This window comes from Erpetoichthys calabaricus, chromosome 3 (genome assembly GCF_900747795.2).
Source record: "Erpetoichthys calabaricus chromosome 3, fErpCal1.3, whole genome shotgun sequence".
NCBI lineage: Eukaryota > Metazoa > Chordata > Cladistia > Polypteriformes > Polypteridae > Erpetoichthys > Erpetoichthys calabaricus.
The window spans coordinates 137,799,079-137,816,556 of NC_041396.2; the positions used below are offsets into that span (position 1 = coordinate 137,799,079).

Here is a 17,478-nt window from a genome sequence, read left to right on the forward strand (position 1 = left end):
AAGCGCCACACAAAGCCCATAGCACACGAAACAGGACAGACTACGGATTTCACACACTAACAAAAAATAAGAAATGAGACACAAAGCACCCCTCCACTAACAGAAATAAGAAATGAGGCAACGCGCCCATATCACACAAAAAAGAGGAGTCAGACACACACCCCAAAGTGAAACGGGACAGACTATGGACTCCACACACGGTCACCCATCGAGCCCGAGATTGAGGCTCAAAAACGGAAGAGCAACCAAAAACGAACACTCGAGATCATACAAAAACCCCACACATACGGACAACACAACATATTTGAATCAGATTATCCCCGCCTAACGGTGAAACGGGACAGTATAAGGAGTCCACAAAACTTCACAAATCAAGCCTGAGATAGTACTGAAAAAGAGGACTCACACCCCCACAGCACAGTTAAACGGGACAGACTACGGAGTCCTCAAAGGGTCACACATCAAACCCAGCATATTACAGAAAGAGATTTGTGTTTCGGAAAACAGCAGATACTACGATAGAAGCATTCGCCTACAACTCGCATCTGAAATCAACATACAGACTATACAGCACATTCCACGCACTTCTAAAAAGACAAACGACGTCATACATAAACAACAAGAGACCGGACTACAATACATATACAGGCACGACACCTGATGGGTAATAATACGAAGAAACGAACAGTCCGTATTAAACCTACGTCATCTAAACACGTTCAAACTATACAGCATAGGTGAATCTCATTACAATGATGCACTATTAACTGTACAACCACAGAAAAGGCTCCATATTAACAGTGAGTGCCATCCTCCTTATTACTTATCCATATTACTAACGATAAAGAACAAACAAGTCATGAATTCACGATCACGGGTACAAAACGATACGGCTCGAGTAACGGGACCACAAACACAAACCCACATGAAAAAAAAAATACACGTCGGCGCCTACAACGCGCTTCTGAAACCGCGGAAGAAAAAATGTCTCGGCTCCAAAAACGCATGTCACTCCTTATTCAAAATACCGGTCCCAATCACAGAAACATCGGTATCTACTATAAAAATGAACAGTAACAATGCACGTGACATCCGTCTTGCAAAACTGTTAATTATAGATGAATGTACAATGGCATCCAGTCACTTACTCAACACCATTGATAAACTTCTACAAACGTTGATGAATAATAATATTCCCTTTGGGGGAAAGGTACTTTTATTAGGAGGAGATTTTAGACAGTGCTTAGCTATTCTTCCACATGCCATGCGCTCAGCTATTGTTCAGTCCACCTTAAAATTACAACTGGGAAATGGGACACTCACCAATACAGATGGACTTCACCCAGATATTATTACAATTCCTCAAGCCTTTATCTGCGACGACTTAGTTACAGAGATATTTGGAACAACAATCTCATTAGACCAAATACCCCTTTTAACACAACGGACTATATTATGTCCAAAAAATATTAATGTTGATCACATAAATAACCAAGTCATTGCATTACTTCCTGGAGAGGCACGGCTCTTTCTAAGCTCTGACAAAGTTGACTCTGATGACGACAATGACCATCTTAATTTCCTCTTACAATATTTGAACACTATTAACCCAGCCAGATTACCACAACACAATCTTAACCTTAATATCGGAACAATAATCATGCTATTAAGAAACCTTAACACTAAACAAGGTTTATGCAATGGTACACGTTTAGTCGTCAACACCATGACACACAATGTTATTGAAGCAAAAGTTCTTACAGGATCACATGCTAACAATACTGTTCTGATTCCTAGAATTGACCTTACAAGTTCTGACCTAGAATAACCTTTTACACTTAAACGGCGACAGTTCCCCATTAAACCTGCATTTGCCATGACCATCAACAAATCACAAGGACAAACCATGTACAAGGTTGGCATCTACCTCTCTGAGCCCGTGTTTGAACATGGACAACTTTATGTGGCCTTCTCACAAGTTCGACGTTCATCTGACATTAGAGTTAAGATTATAAATGATCCATGCCAAGGAAAACTCATTCAAGGACAAGACACCATCTTTACTACTAATGTTGTGTACAAGGATATTTTCCAATAAATCTTTACATTGTGCCATGCAGTTTATTCTTTGCTTCCTATTTGCGTCATCTACACCTTCACACTATGCTATATCTCATACATACATCACGCTATTTGTAATTACCCAACACCAGGGGTTGACGAGCGAAGCGAGCAGGGGGCGGAGCCCCCTAGTTTTTCATAAACCATTTCTTATATTTCTGTGTACATTTTGTTGTTAACTTGACATTCATCTGGTTTCCTGGTGTGCCTGTACAGGTTTCTGACATTTATTAAGCCTTTATGCTATTTCTTTAAGATGAATACTATGTTACCCTATGATTATTCTTCTGCACTTATTAAATAGGGTGCCAATGAGTCAATATAGAAGACTTGCAGTAGTGGTGGTGTGTAGCGGGTACCTTGAGCTTTAAAATCCTACACGTTGATTAGTCATCAAGTACATGCAAAAGAGCACCCTTGTCTCCTGTGCCTTTTGCATATTTTTTTTTTTTTTGCAATTTGAAGCATGAAAGATCTTGAAAAGCAACATGTTTCTGTGAAATTCTGTGTGAAACTGGCACAAACTTTTACCGAGACTTTTAAGATGTTGCAGCAAGCTTATGAAAAGGATTGTTTAAGCTAACACAATAGTTATGTATGGTACCAGCATTTCAAATCGAACAGTGATCATTTTGAGAAAGTTTGTGCTTTGATTCGTGAAAATCATCACCTATTATCCTTGAAGTTGCTGAAGAAATAGGCATCAGTAAAAGGTGTGTCACACAATATTGACTGAAAAACTGCAGAAGCAAAATTTGTGCCATTACTTTTGAAACATGAGCAAAAGTGAACTGTATCATAGTCAGTCAGGATTTGTTTGATCGTTCAAATTCTGAAGAAAACTTTCTGAAAAATGTCATAACTCGTGAGGTAATGTGGGTGCCCCTGCCTTTTTTTATGTTTTTTGAAAAACCTGAAAGGTCGCATATTTTAAAAAATGGAAAATTCACAACAGGAACTACATGACATTTCACAAAACGAGTTCCACGATTCATTCCAGAATGAAAAAACTGTTGGAAGTGGTGTATAAATAGAGGGGAAGGCTACTTTGAAGGAAACAAATCTGATTAAGTTGTAAGCATATTCAGTTTTTTTTTTTTTTTTTGGACCGCCCTTGTATACTTGTAACTTGTAAATAGTGATGAGTGAACCTTGTGGAGGTCACTTTTAGTGAGTTTGGTAAAATCATGGAAGTGTTTGCAAATTTTGCCAAACTCTGCAAAATACATTGAAGCAAATGGGGATGGAGGAACTGAACTAGTTTTGAGTGGATTTATAATGGTGCAGTGGTGTCCCTGAGGGCTAGGGAAATGCATGTCCCATTATGCTGTGGTGATTTATTATGGCCAAAATTGTAATCTGAGCTGTGAGGTAGCATTGCTAAGCACTGTGCCACTATAATTCAAATAACCAAAGAAGCAAGTGGAGTAATAACCACAAACACAATAACCGCAACCATAATACAGAAAATGGCCACAAAACAGCATTAAGTAAAATATATATACAGTAATCCCTCCTCCATCGCGGGGGTTGCGTTCCAGAGCCACCCGCGAAATAAGAAAATCCGCGAAGTAGAAACCATATGTTTATATGGTTACTTTTATATTGTCATGCTTGGGTCACAGATTTGCGCAGAAACACAGGAGGTTGTAGAGAGACAGGAACGTTATTCAAACACTGCAAACAAACATTTGTCTCTTTTTCAAAAGTTTAAACTGTGCTCCATGACAAGACAGAGATGACAGTTCCGTCTCACAATTAAAAGAATGCAAACATATTTTCCTCTTCAAAGGAGTGCGCATCAGGAGCAGAGTCTGTCAGAAAGACACAGGAAAGCAAACAAATCAATAGGGCTGTTTGCTTTTAAGTATGCGAAGCACCGCGGCACAAAGCTGTTGAAGGCAGCAGCTCACACCCCCTCCGTCAGGAGCAGGGAGAGAGAGAGAGAGAGCCAGAGAAAAACAAAACAGTGAAAAATCAATACGTGCCCTTCGAGCTTTTAAGTATGCGAAGCACTGTGCAGCATGTCGTTTCAGGAAGCAGCTGCACAAAAGATAGCAACGTGAAGATAATCTTTCAGCATTTTTAGACGAGCGTCCATATCGTCTAGGTGTGCGAACAGCCCCCCTGCTCAATCCCCCTACGTCAGGATCAGAGAAAGTCAGTGCAAGAGAAAGAGAAAAGTAAGCTGGGTAGCTTCTCAGCCATCTGCCAATAGCGTCCCTTGTATGAAATCAACTGGGCAAACCAACTGAGGAAGCATGTACCAGAAATTAAAAGACCCATTGTCCGCAGAAACCCGCGAAGCAGCGAAAAATCCGCGATATATATTTAAATATGCTTACATATAAAATCCGCGATGGAGTGAAGCCGCGAAAGGCGAAGCGCGATATAGCGAGGGATTACTGTATATATATACAGTGGAACCTCTAGATACGAGTTTAATTCGTTCCAGCACTGAGCTTGTATAGTGAATTTCTTGTATCTAGAACAAACTTCCCCATTGAAAATAATGGGAATCCAGTTAATCCGTTCCGCACCCCAAATATATTAACATAAAAATCAATTTTCCTAACAAATAACACTGATAAATTATATATACTGTAGTCTACCTTTAATAAATAATACTGGTAAATAATATAACTGATTATTAAAAGAATCAAAACAGGTGTCTAAAGTGCAGTAGAGCATTCAATAAATCTTTAAATAAATAATCCTTAAAACAGTTGTGAAATGGAGGTTTAAAATACACAAGAATAACAATCCTTTAACACAAGGTTAAAACGTCAACAGGAAGCAGTCTTTAAAAAACAGATGACAATCCCCGGTGCTTCTTCTCTGTTAGCGTCTCACCTGCGGGCTCTGCAACAGGCGAGACACTCTTAATGCAGCTGACCTTCTCTACACTGTCCTGCTTCAGCTGTTTGGCTCGCCTGTTCAGCTCACTGTTCAGCTACACGCGAGCCTGCACTCACTCGCTCGCTCTCCCGCACCGCCTGCCTGCCTGCCTGCTGCAACCTCCGTTCTCTCTCCTCTCTCCTCTCTTTTCTTTTCTTTTACTTCTTCTCCCCCTTAACCGGCTCGCGCTTCTCTATATATGCGGGGAGGACATGGCAGCTGCAGCCCATCAGCCACAGGAACAATCATGGATGTGGGCAGTTTCCCACCTGTGCACTTAAGTGAGAAACGCAGACACCGCAGATCGCGGCTCGCAACTGCTACCACGCCCCCTCGCTAAGCTGAGAGCTATACCCACAGCCTGGCTCGTAGCTCGTTACGCGAGCCAATGCTCGCATTTAGATCTGAATTTTTCGCTCATACTTTCCTCGTATTTTGAATTTCTCGTATACAGAGGTGATCGTATCTCGAGGTTCCACTGTATATATATATATATATATATATATATGTACCCTTCAAATAAAAATAGTACAGTTTTTTAAAAAGTGCATGCAGGGTGGAAAACTAGAGTGATGATCAGGTAGTGTCAGTGACATCACACATGCCTGAAGCAGCTCCACAGTGATCTTACAGTACACATGCCTGAAAGTTTTATGCATGACTGTTACAGCTCTGTGATGTTACACTGACCACACAAGACATGTAGCACTGGTTAAAAAAGTGTTTGCCTAAGCCAGCTGAAGGGTGAATTTCAAGGAAGGCATTCAGCAAATGATGTCACTGGCAAATACAGCATATTTGCTATAAAAATGCTTTGTCGAATCTTTTTTTATTATTTGCAGTTTTATGTGGAAATTAAGTATCTCTGCTTTGTATTGATTTATAAATTGTGAAAAAAAACACTGCCGTTCTTATGATAACTAACTAAAATCTCACAAAGCCAGGCAACAACTAACATCTAATTTTGGATCTTTAAAGTTTTATTTGACATGTGGATGATCTTGCCATGTGCCCAAATAGTCACTGTTTTGTTGTTGTTCTTAACCATTGGAATTGCAGAGTTCAGTTTTTCATTGATCCTGCCAATATCACATTGCTAAATGTCTGCTCCACTCATGGTTTAGCTTTTAGACCATGCCTGTTACATTTACCATACCTGTGAGTGTGAGAGATTTGATAGAAACAATTCTTTAGGATGACATATAAGTTAGTGTTGCTGCCTCACTGCTCCAAGGACCTGCGTTTGAATCTTGGCATACTTGCTGAGTGGAGTTTTACGCTTCTTCTGACACTTCGGTTTTTAAATCACAGTCTTAAAATGTAGATGTTAAGCGATTGTCACATTACGCAACTTTTTTCACGGGGTTTGTCAAATTTGCTTACTGCAGTTGTTGAATGATTTGCCAGACCATGTCAGTTTAAACAACTGAAAACTGCTGCCTCATATTTATGAGGCATATTTACCAACTGAGTGCTAATCTTCCAGTACAGTTGTACTGGCTTCTTTTTCAAACACCCAGTAGCGTGCTGCCTGATGGAACTCGGGCTGTACGAAGGATTAAAAGGTATGGTGGGTTCAACCACAATCTCTGCCCTTTTCTTTTTTCTTCATTCTGTTGTATCTAAAATATGAGACATCAGGTAGATGAGCTTCTGTTATGTTTGTGAGATTGAAAACATGCTCATTCCTTATTCTTCATTACTACATTAAATGCATTGTATTTCTTGTAGATTTTAAATTGGTTGCCAGCTGTCAAGCCCACAGAGCCCACCCCTACAACTAAAGACAAAGTCTGAGTGAGTCGCAGACTAGTTGGAATTAGTCCTTTAGTTAGATTAGGCATCCATTTTCACTGGAGTGTTCTGCCAACTGCCTCTGATTATTTAAGATTATGTAAATGAAGGTTACAATTGAAAATCTTTGGGAAAAGTTCTGTAATGTGACATAGCTTTTTAGGTAGGCAGTTGACTTTAAATTGACTTGTTATACATAAGTTAGTCTGTGTGTGTGTGTACTCGGTGACATGATATTATCTTATGCAGGGTTGGTTTGTGTCTTATCCTCATGAAGCTGGAATAGGTACTCTGAATTTAGTTGCTTTAATTTTTTTAATTCAATAATGTGTAGGGTTTAAACCTCAAAATTGATAAAGCTACAGTTTTATATTTAAAATATTAATTTACGGTGTCTCTGTTTTAGTCCCTGAGGAGAACATTGCAACTATGAAGTATGGGGCACAAGTTGTTAAAGGTGAGCTAAAATCTGCCCTTCTTGATGGAGACACACAAAACTATGATCTGGACCATGGATTTACTCGACATCCCATTGAAGATGACTGTCGTTCTGGAATTGAGGTTAAGTTGGGACAGCCGTTTATCATTAACCACATTCGCCTTCTGCTTTGGGACAGAGATTCCCGGTAAGTAGAGTACAAAACTTGAGAATACATATGCTTAAACAATTAAAATAAAAATAAAAAAACAACAGTTTCATTCATAGTTCTTCTTTGGATATTAAGGAAATTATGGTGTATATATGTTAGAACCACAAAGATTTTCATTTTTGTAGGTGATGGAAGTTTTGTTCTGTTTGATTTGTTGTCAGCTGAAAAAAAATCTGTATACTGTATATGAGAACAATTGAAAAAAGCACCTCTACTTTAGTATAGGTAACTGTATGAATATAGGAGGAATATTGTATGTGGTGAAGTTGGTAAACCATTTTTGTATAAAATAGATGTAAAAAAAAAAAAATAAGCTGATAACCATTACACATGTGACTTCTTTACCACTTATTATAATTAACATGGAGCTGTAGGGCTACCGAATTGTCTCATGGGAGCCATGGGATGCATCTTGAAATTGGGCTTGGCAATATGTTACAAATACTGTTAAAGTGTCATTAATTATATATCTTTGTAAAAATGCTACAAAGTAACTGATAATCAAATTTCATTATTTTGAAATATCATTGAGCAGGTATTACACATTCTAACTTTGAAATATAACTGTCATCTTTTGCAGCAACAGTGCACTACTATTGTAGTAAAGATTTTAATCAGATAACATTTATATTGTCATTTAAAACAAATACCGTATCTAAGTACTCACTTACTTTATCTTATTCCATCATCCCTAATAGTTTTGCAGTCTTGTGCCATTGATTATATTTTTTGTATCTTCTGCTAGGATCTTCATTTGTTCCATGGTCATCCCTCTCTGGCTGCTTTGATGTTTCATTCCCATACTTTTATCGGTCTTCCCCCTTCATTTTAAACACCTTTTTGGGATACCTTTTTCACTCACCCTTATTAAATGTCCATACAACTGTAGCTGTTTATATATATATATATATATATATATATATATATATATATATATATATATATATATATATATATATATATACACACACAGTACTGTGCAAAAGTTTTAGGCAGGTGTGGAAAAATGCTATAAACAAAGAATGCTTTCAAAAATGGAAGTGTTAATAATTTATTTTCATCAATTAACAAAATACAGTGAATGAACAAAAGAGAAATCTAAATCAAATCAATATCTGGCGTGACCACCCTTTGCCTTCAAAACAGCATCAATTCTTCTAGGTACACTTGCACACAGTTTTTGAAGGAACTCAGCCGGTAGGTTGTTCCAAACATCTTGGAGAACTAACCACAGATCTTCTGTGGATGTAGGCTTCCTCACATCCTTCTGTCTCTTCATGTAATCCCAGACACACTCGATGATGTTGAGATCAAGTCTCTGCGGGGGCCATACCATCACTTCCAGGACTTCTTGTTCTTCTTTACGCTGAAGATAGTTCTTAAGGACTTTGGCTGTATGTTTGGGGTCATTGTCCTGCTGCAGAATAAATTTGGGGCCAATCATACGCCTCCCTGATGGTACTGCATGATGGATAAGTATCTGCCTGTATTTCTTAGCATTGATAACACTATTAATCCTGACCAAATCTCCAACTCCATTTGCAGAAATGCAGACACAAACGTTCAAGGAACCTCCACCATGCTTCACTGTTGCCTGCAGACACTCTTTATTGTACCGCTCTCCAGCCCGTCGAATGAACAAACTGCCTTCTGCTACAGCCAAATATTTCTAATTTTGACTCATCAGTCCATAGCACCTGCTGCCATTTTTCTGCACCCCAGTTCCTATGTTTTCGTGCATACTTGCCTTGTTTCCACGTCGGAGGTATGGCTTTTTGGCTGCAACTCTTCCATGAAAACCACTTCTGGCCAGACTTCTCCGGACAGTAGATGGGTGTACCTGGGTCCCACTGGTTTCTGCCACTTCTGAGCTGATGGCACTGCTGGACATCTTCCGATTTCGAAGGGTAATAAGCTTGATGTGTCTTTCATCTGCTGCACTAAGTTTCCTTGGCCAATCACTGTGTCTACGATCCTCAACGTTGCCCGTTTCTTTGTGCTTCTTCAAAAGAGCTTGAACAGCACATCTTGAAACCCCAGTCTGCTTTGAAATCTTTGTCTGGGAGAGACCTTGCTGATGTAGTATAACTACAGTACCTTGTGTCTTGTTGCTGTGCTCAATCTTGCCATGACATGAAACTGTCTTCCACAACCTCACCTTGATAGCAGAGTTTGGCTGTTCCTCACAGCTGTTTCTGTTTCAGTTAATGACTGTGTTTCAACCTACGTGTGACATTGATGATCATTAGCACCTGTTTGGTATAATTGGTTGATCATACACCTGACTAGAATCCTACAAAATCCCTGACTTTGTGCAAGTGTACCTATAAGAATTGATGCTGGTTTGAAAGCAAAAGGTAGTAACACCAAATATTGATTTGATTTAGATTTTTCTTTTGTTTGCTCACTTTGCATTTTGTAAATTGATAACAATAAACAATCATTATTTATATTTCTGAAAGCATTCTTTGTTTACAGCATTTTTTTCACACCTGCCTAAAACTTTTGCACAGTACTAATATATATATATGGAAGAGAAGGTCTGTGATATGGTTTGCATATTTGCAGCTGGAGATCCACAAAGGGAGAAAAAATGAATCACGTATCATAAAGTAGTTTTTATTCCTGAGCTTTCAACCCCTGCCAGGGGTCTTCTTCAGAGGATAATGCTTAGACTTACAAGAATCAAAGGCAATATATAGCAAAACATTACGTGGAGGGGGTGGGGGGGGGGGGGGGGCGTATTGGGTGTACAGTTTATTTATTATGAACATGTTCTTCTTAAGTTTGCATATGCTGGATTTATATCCAAGTGTCTGTTGATGGTGTTCTCATTTGATAGCCAAGATTCGGCCAGCTCTCTGGCACTTTTAGTACTGGCCTTAAATTTTACTTGTACATTCTCCCAGTTAAATGTATGTCCTGTTGATTTAGTATGCGTGTAGATCAATGAAAGTGAGTCCTTTCTTCTGACGGCGTTGCGATGTTCCTGTATGCGTGTTGCGATTCTTTTTGAAGTTTGTCCTATATATACCGCTGAGCAAGAACTGCATGGAATGCTATAAACTGTGTTTCGTGTACAGGTACAGCGCGCATCCTGGCCAAGTCAGGCATCAGAATAGCACACAAACTCACAAACAATCTGCGCACGGTCTTGTTTAATGCTAAAAACAATAAATCGATAACAGAAACACGAAACGCAGTTTATAGCATTCCATGCAGTTCTTGCTCAGCAGTTATAACTCCTTTATAACTGTTGTTCACCTGTTGCAATTAAAGTTATATTGTCTGTGTATATCAGATCATGGGTCATTACCTGATTTCATTTATAGTATACTAAGGCTGCATTTCTAATTTCTTTCTTGCCTATGTTAAATATATACTCCATTTGTATCACAAATAGTAGAGGACTGAGAATATATCTCTGTTTGATACCCTTTTCCATACATCAAGTGCAGCTTTTAAATCAAGAAAGGCCAGGTATACTTCTATATATTTTTTATCTAATATTTTCTCAATTATTGTTGTTATGGTGAAATTATGAGCTTGTGTGTATCGTCCTGGTCAGTATTCTGCTTGCTTTTCTTTAAATTTATTCTCACGAACTTGTATATTTGATAATTCTGATGACAAACATATTGCTTTATAGTTATCACAGCTAATGAAATCCCACTTTTTATATATTGGTACAATTACATTTCTTTCCCATTTCTCTGGTATTCTTTCTATGTTGCATGAATACCAGAAGATTTTCTTGAGTCATTGAACAAATGTTGCTTCTCCATAACAACATTTATTTCTATATTACATTTTGATACACAGAATGTAGCTCAAAGATGTCAAAGAAGTACATCACAAATAAATAAGTAATAAAAAAATAAATCAATACAAGCTTACATAACATGTATTTAATAGTGGAAAATTAGAGTCTACTATATAATATTGTATTCCAAGTCTTTAAAGATGAGTCCAGTGATAACTTCAAAATCAAGCAAAATATCCAGGGGTTCCAATGCCAAAAGACCATACATAGATATCCTTAAGTCATTCCTCATTGTTTCTAGGTTTTGTCCCAGAGAATTTGCAGCAGTAAACCTCATAGACAGCTGGGGTACCAGCCTTCCTTCAAGCATCACAGGAGGCTGTACAGTGCCATGAACATGTGGCGGTGACCCAAAAAACCACCTCAAACAAACCGAAAAAAGCAAAGAAAAGCTGAGATTAGTAATGATTGCAAATCCATGAAGAATGTAATAATTTTTAGTGTGTATATTCTATTAATAGTACATCTAAAATGTACCTTTGAAAAAGCCAAATTTAAAAGGTGGATTTTAGGAGTTTTTTTTTTTTTTTTTTAAATGATCCTTGGTGTTAGCCATACTTAACATTTCAGCAGTTACCCCATCTGCCCCAGCTGCTTTGACATTTTTTGTTTTTATTAAGGTTTTTTTTATTTCTTCTTACATGATTCCTCAGTGTTTTAACTCCACAGATGTCTGTAGCTGTTTGTAATAATATTTCCTTAAATTTTATGTCATCTTTTATTTAAGGTCTACTTTTTATGGCTACTTTTTCATTTTCTTCTTCTGCTTTTGATTTGCTTTAAATCCTATTTTTTGCTAGTTTCTTTAGTAATTCTAATTTAATTTTTGAGTATTTTCTTATTCTGTTTTTAACCGGTTTCTGAATTTTCAAATCTGTTATTAGCAATCTATATTTGGTATATAGCTCTGCTCCCCTTATTACTTCAACATCATACATTGCATACCTCATGTATTTTGTATAAGTAATGCAGTCTATCTTGCTTTTATGATTCAGTTCTTCTGCTTTGTAAGTAGTTTTGTTATTTTCTGTGTGATTGAACCAAGTAATTCCATTTAGCATCTTTTTAGTTGTATACCAGGCTAGCATTCTTTGACTATTCTCATTCACCTCTCCTTTCAAGCCATGTTCTCCAATTGCTCTGTCTAGTTCCTTCTGTTCTTTCTGGTTACAATTTTTTTCACTATTGAGTGCTGAGGCTTGGATTATATTTACTGTAAAGCCTGCTGGCAATGTGTTGCGTGTTGATTAGCATGTGTAAGTGTGAATTTCCTTGTACTCTGTACACATGAAAATAACGACCATATAAACTTTTGAGTAAATTGGTCATTAATTGAGGTCACACAGAATGCTTTGGTGGCTTTAAGACAGACAATTTTTAATATTCACCAGTGCTTTTTAAATGTGAGCTTTGAAAAACTCAAAAACATGTACAGCAAGTATAATTTTCCCAATGAAAATTGGTTCACAGAGCCAAATTGTTTCATGTGGAGAGATGGACATGACTGTGAAATTGGCTACTTTTTGCATTTCATACAGACACACCCAAAAATGAACATAGTTAGGTGATACCTGAGTATGGCACTTGCTTCTTCCTGGGACTTTTCTTGTGATTTTATTTATTTTATCATTCTATCATTCTGTCATTTTAAAAATTAAGCTTCTTTGTTTTATAATTATACTTGTGATTTTAATTAGTTTCAAAAACACTCAAAGCATCACCACTCCTAATCTAAAATCATACCTGTTCACTCCAAACGTTTTTGGAATTATCCCATTTTTAAAGCAGAAAATAAATCAGTGTTCTTCTGCTCTGTTTTGACGTGTGTTGGTTGTGGCCAAGTAAACTGTTTAAAATGGTGTGGTCTTGCTATTGTTCTTTCAAAAAGATTTTTTTCATTATATATAAAACTGATTCAATATTTTTTGAGGCTATGGTATGATTATTTTTGAAAGAAAAACTTCTTCTTGATGTTGTTTTATTTGTGTTTTTCAGCTAACTACTCCTAGATACAGCTAAATTTAGGTCTTCCTTCCATCTTCCTCTGTTTGTTCCCCGTAATCAACTTCTCTTGGTTGTCCTTACCCCTGATAAGTACTAGAGAGTTTTATTGTTCCTTTTCATCACCTTTGCACTTTGTGGTTTTTTTCTCAGTAATGGAAGAAAGCCAAAGCGTGTTCTGAAATCTGTGACATTTGCCATTTATTTTTTCTATCTTTATTTTCCTGAAGGTTAACATTCACATTCTGAGTACTGTCCTGAGCGAGTCATGGAAAACAAATGCCATAGAAAAATAGCCTTCCATTTATTCACCTTTGACTGGCCATTACATTCAAGCCATCTAACTTTGCAGTTCTTGTACTACAGGGATTTGCTTGCCAGTGTTCTTGAAAAAAGGCACTTTGGAATGGTGTAGTGAAATCTAAATTAGGTGTACTGTTATGGCATGAATATTCCACTAGAGGGTAGTCAGTGATAATTCTAACACAAAATCCACATTAATGACTAGAAAATGCAACTGTGCTCTATAGCTTTAGTCGTCAGGGAAAAGTAACTTGCTGTATTCAGGTTGTAATGAGCTAGGGCAAACAATGTTTCATTGTGTCATTTTTGAGTTCACTTAACCTTAACTTTTCCTTTCTACAGGTCTTATTCTTACTACATCGAAGTGTCCATGGATGAATTGGACTGGGTACGTGTGGTGAATCATTCAAAATATTTGTGCCGTTCCTGGCAGAATCTCTACTTCTCACCTCGTGTCTGCAGGTAACTCTACTGTGTACACATAAGGCAGTGTTTAGTTCCACATAACAGCGTGCTGATAATCCTTAGCATTAAATAAGAAGATCAACAATTACCTTTGTTTCAATATGTATATGCAGCTGAATAATAAACAGTAGCTCCAAAAAAAGAGAATGCATGTGTTTAATAATACTGAGTTATCCTCTGTAATAATGTTGTAATAATATATTTATATTGTTTTGGTCTTTGTAGTTACCCCAGTTGAAGAAAATCAATTGGAGTGATCTGGCTAGAAACCGATAGGCTTCTGGCATTTTTAATGCGTTAAACAGGGAAATTATTTAAAAATCCCATCTCAATAGTTTCCTTGTTTACATTGTATAAATATATACAATATTTGTAGGAGAATTAATGTGCCATCATTTCTCATTGAAACAGTAATAAATTATAAATCTCTAAAATGTGTAAATTAATGTTCAGTTTAACAAATGTACTTTAACATCAAAAGTGTCTTAAATGTAAGTAATCCCTTATATCTGCAGTTATGTTCTTTTATAGTTTGGTTTAGGTCTAACAGCATGATAACCAAAAGGGTTTTTTTGTTTATTTGCTTTTTGGTCTGCTGTTAAAACTGGTTGGAGTCTTGATACGATGAATAGAAGCTTGTTTTCAGGGAGGGGTTTTTAGTACATCTTATAAGTGTTATCCCTTTTCTTTAGACATTTTTTTACATGTAATATAACAACCCTATAACTGGAGCTGAAACCCCAAACTAGCCCTGCTGAGTTGAGAGTTCTAAATTGCAACAAACGTAGCATGAGTGGACCAACAAGTGAGGAGCAGCACTGCCCCAACCCCATAAAGGACATATTTAACAGATGGTTAATGTAGAGACCTGATTCCCCACTGACACAAAAGTCAAATTTAAAAAAAAGGAAAAATAAAAAGATGTCCAGGCAGAGAGAGAGAAAGCGCTTTTGAAGACCTACAGTGAGAGGTGAGGTAAGGTAGCAGAAAAATGAAGTAAAAAGAACTAAAATGGCGATGAAGAAGAGAATATTAGAAACACCAAACCAATAACTAAACCCTGAAGACCATTTCCAAAATATGCATAAAGGTGCCCATTGTGTTTAAGGAACAAAAATGGGAGTTAAGGTCAGAGATCAATCCCCAGGCATATTGCTTATGTGGTATAGAATATACTATAAATAGTGTAGAAACTTGAATTGGATATGATGCTAATCGAATTTCTTGACACCAAGAGGGTCTTTTAAAGCTAAACTCCACGGAATAGAAGGTGATGATAGATGAGATGCCTTACATAGCTTTGACTATAAAGTTAAAACTGGCTTTTGACTAGGGAACAGTGTGAGTAGGAATCTATACAAAGTTGCTATGTAAGCACAGATGTGATTGGAATCCTCACTTGCTTTAAAAATAGATTGATGTTGTAGATAAAAGGAAAGTGAAGAAGAAGGGATAGAGAAGGAAGATTTTTACATTTGAAATGTTTCAAGGCCTGACTTATCAAATATATCACCCCAAGTATGAATACCCCTATAACTCAGGACTGAAAGGTAATGTGATTACAACAAATATGCAAAATAAAGCTGAGAGAAATAGGGTTAAGAGTATGTCAGGTTGAAGATGCCTCTCCTAGTGTGTTTGTTATTAGAAGACTTATTTTTGATGACCATGGCCAAAGTTTAACTGCAGAAACAGACAGAGTGGGAAGAGAACTCAAAGACACATTGTTTTAACTCCAGCAAAAACCAAGGAGGATATGGAGGAGAGTTCTATATTGCCTATTTGTGTGATGCCCCATGGACTGGCACCTCTGCACACACTCTGGTTCTGGACGTCTGTAACGTAACTGAATGGATCAGTGGTTTAGCCATTTTGGACTTAAAAGAAACAAACAAGGATGGCCAAGAAGTTATTGAATATCTAAAGCTATTGAGAACTCAGTGATAATTACAAATAATGATACTTTGCCGCCAGAGGGAGATGACTGTATATACACATTTATCTGAAGGAGCTAAAGGAGAAGCAGAAAGGGAACCGAATTTACAGACAAAGTTTTAGAGTATGAGAGTGGATTTTGACCATATTATTTGTAAATCATTCAGACCTTCATCTGAATCAAATATATAAGAAATAAATTCTGTAAAAGCAACCCTTTTCTGAGGTCCTAAACATTCCAAGGAGCAATTGAAAAATTAGGTCATAACTAAGGATAGAATATAAGTGAAGCTTAGATTAGATATTTAAAAAAAAAAAAAACTATCAAAAGAACGAGAAAAAAGCAACAGTGATACTGCATAACCACCCCATACTTGCTGGCATCCCTGAACTTAAAAGTAAGAAAAATAGCAGGGCATTATAACCAATAGCCCTGCCAATCAATCAAAAACTGTCTAGTCCACATATAACAAATGCTAAAAAAAAAAAAAAAAACAGTCGGTGAGAATACAGAGAAAACTTGGATGTGTTCAGTCCTGGCCTCCACCCACTTTTCCACCACAGTGATGCATGCAAACCACAAGAAGTAACACAAAATAGAAGTTAAAGGTAAATGTGTGATAATATTATTTAAACTGTAACTGCAAAAATATTTAAAAATGAAGGGCTTATCCAGGAATAAATTCAGCACAGAAGAGAGGAGAAAGCTGTACTCCATCTGGCACCTGTAGGCAGATCTGTCATGTGAGGAAAATATGCACTGAATTGAGCAAACAAGTCTGGTTTAACAAAAACAAATCAAATTACAAGAAATGTGACTCTGTGAGCAAAGCTCTGTGAAAATTAAACAGAATGAGTTATTAAAGATCACTGAACGATAGGGTAAAAGTACAGCTAATGAAATTACACCTTTTAAGGCAAATACTATATATTCAGGGAAAAGAATAACTCATAATCGCCAAAATACATCCTGGAAAGGAGAAGTTGAAAGGTGCTATTAAAATAAGAAGACGCCAGCAGAACATAAATTGTTGACTGACCTACATGGCCAGTTTTGAATTGTCATCACACACCTAACCAGTGGCATGTTTGAGTTTAAGGCGAGCCAAATACAACAGAAACCGATGCAGACCCACTTTGAGCTTTCTTCAGTGCAAGGGACTTTCTTGTTTGGGCAGTAGTAGTGCTGAAGTTGGTAAAGCATGACTACTTTTATAAGACACTTTAGTCTTTCTACTTGCCTTCTTAAGGGCAGTTTGTTGGTTCTACACAGTTTACAAGGTGAGTGCAATGGAAGTTTTCTACAAAAGGAGCAACATCAAGGAAAGACAAGCAGAGCCCTGACTACATTTTATTTGATCAGTGGCATTAGTGCTCCCTGCTCTACCCACTGATTGTTTTAGGAAGTATCCCAGTCCTCAAGCATTTTAATTTGTTCTTTGTCTTGGTCTGTTGGTTTATACAATTTCCCAAATTCTACATAGATTT

At 37.2% G+C, this 17,478-nt stretch overlaps 1 protein-coding gene across 1 annotated transcript in view; it reads left to right on the forward strand.

Moving 5' to 3' along the window:
* Nucleotides 1-17,478, forward strand: part of btbd9 (BTB (POZ) domain containing 9) — a 171,166-nt gene that overhangs the window by 23,744 nt on the left and 129,944 nt on the right. The window contains exons 5-6 of the mRNA XM_028797374.2: nt 7,220-7,439; nt 13,933-14,052. Of these exons, the coding sequence (XP_028653207.1) occupies nt 7,220-7,439; nt 13,933-14,052 (340 nt within the window). The remainder of the gene's footprint in view (nt 1-7,219; nt 7,440-13,932; nt 14,053-17,478) is intronic.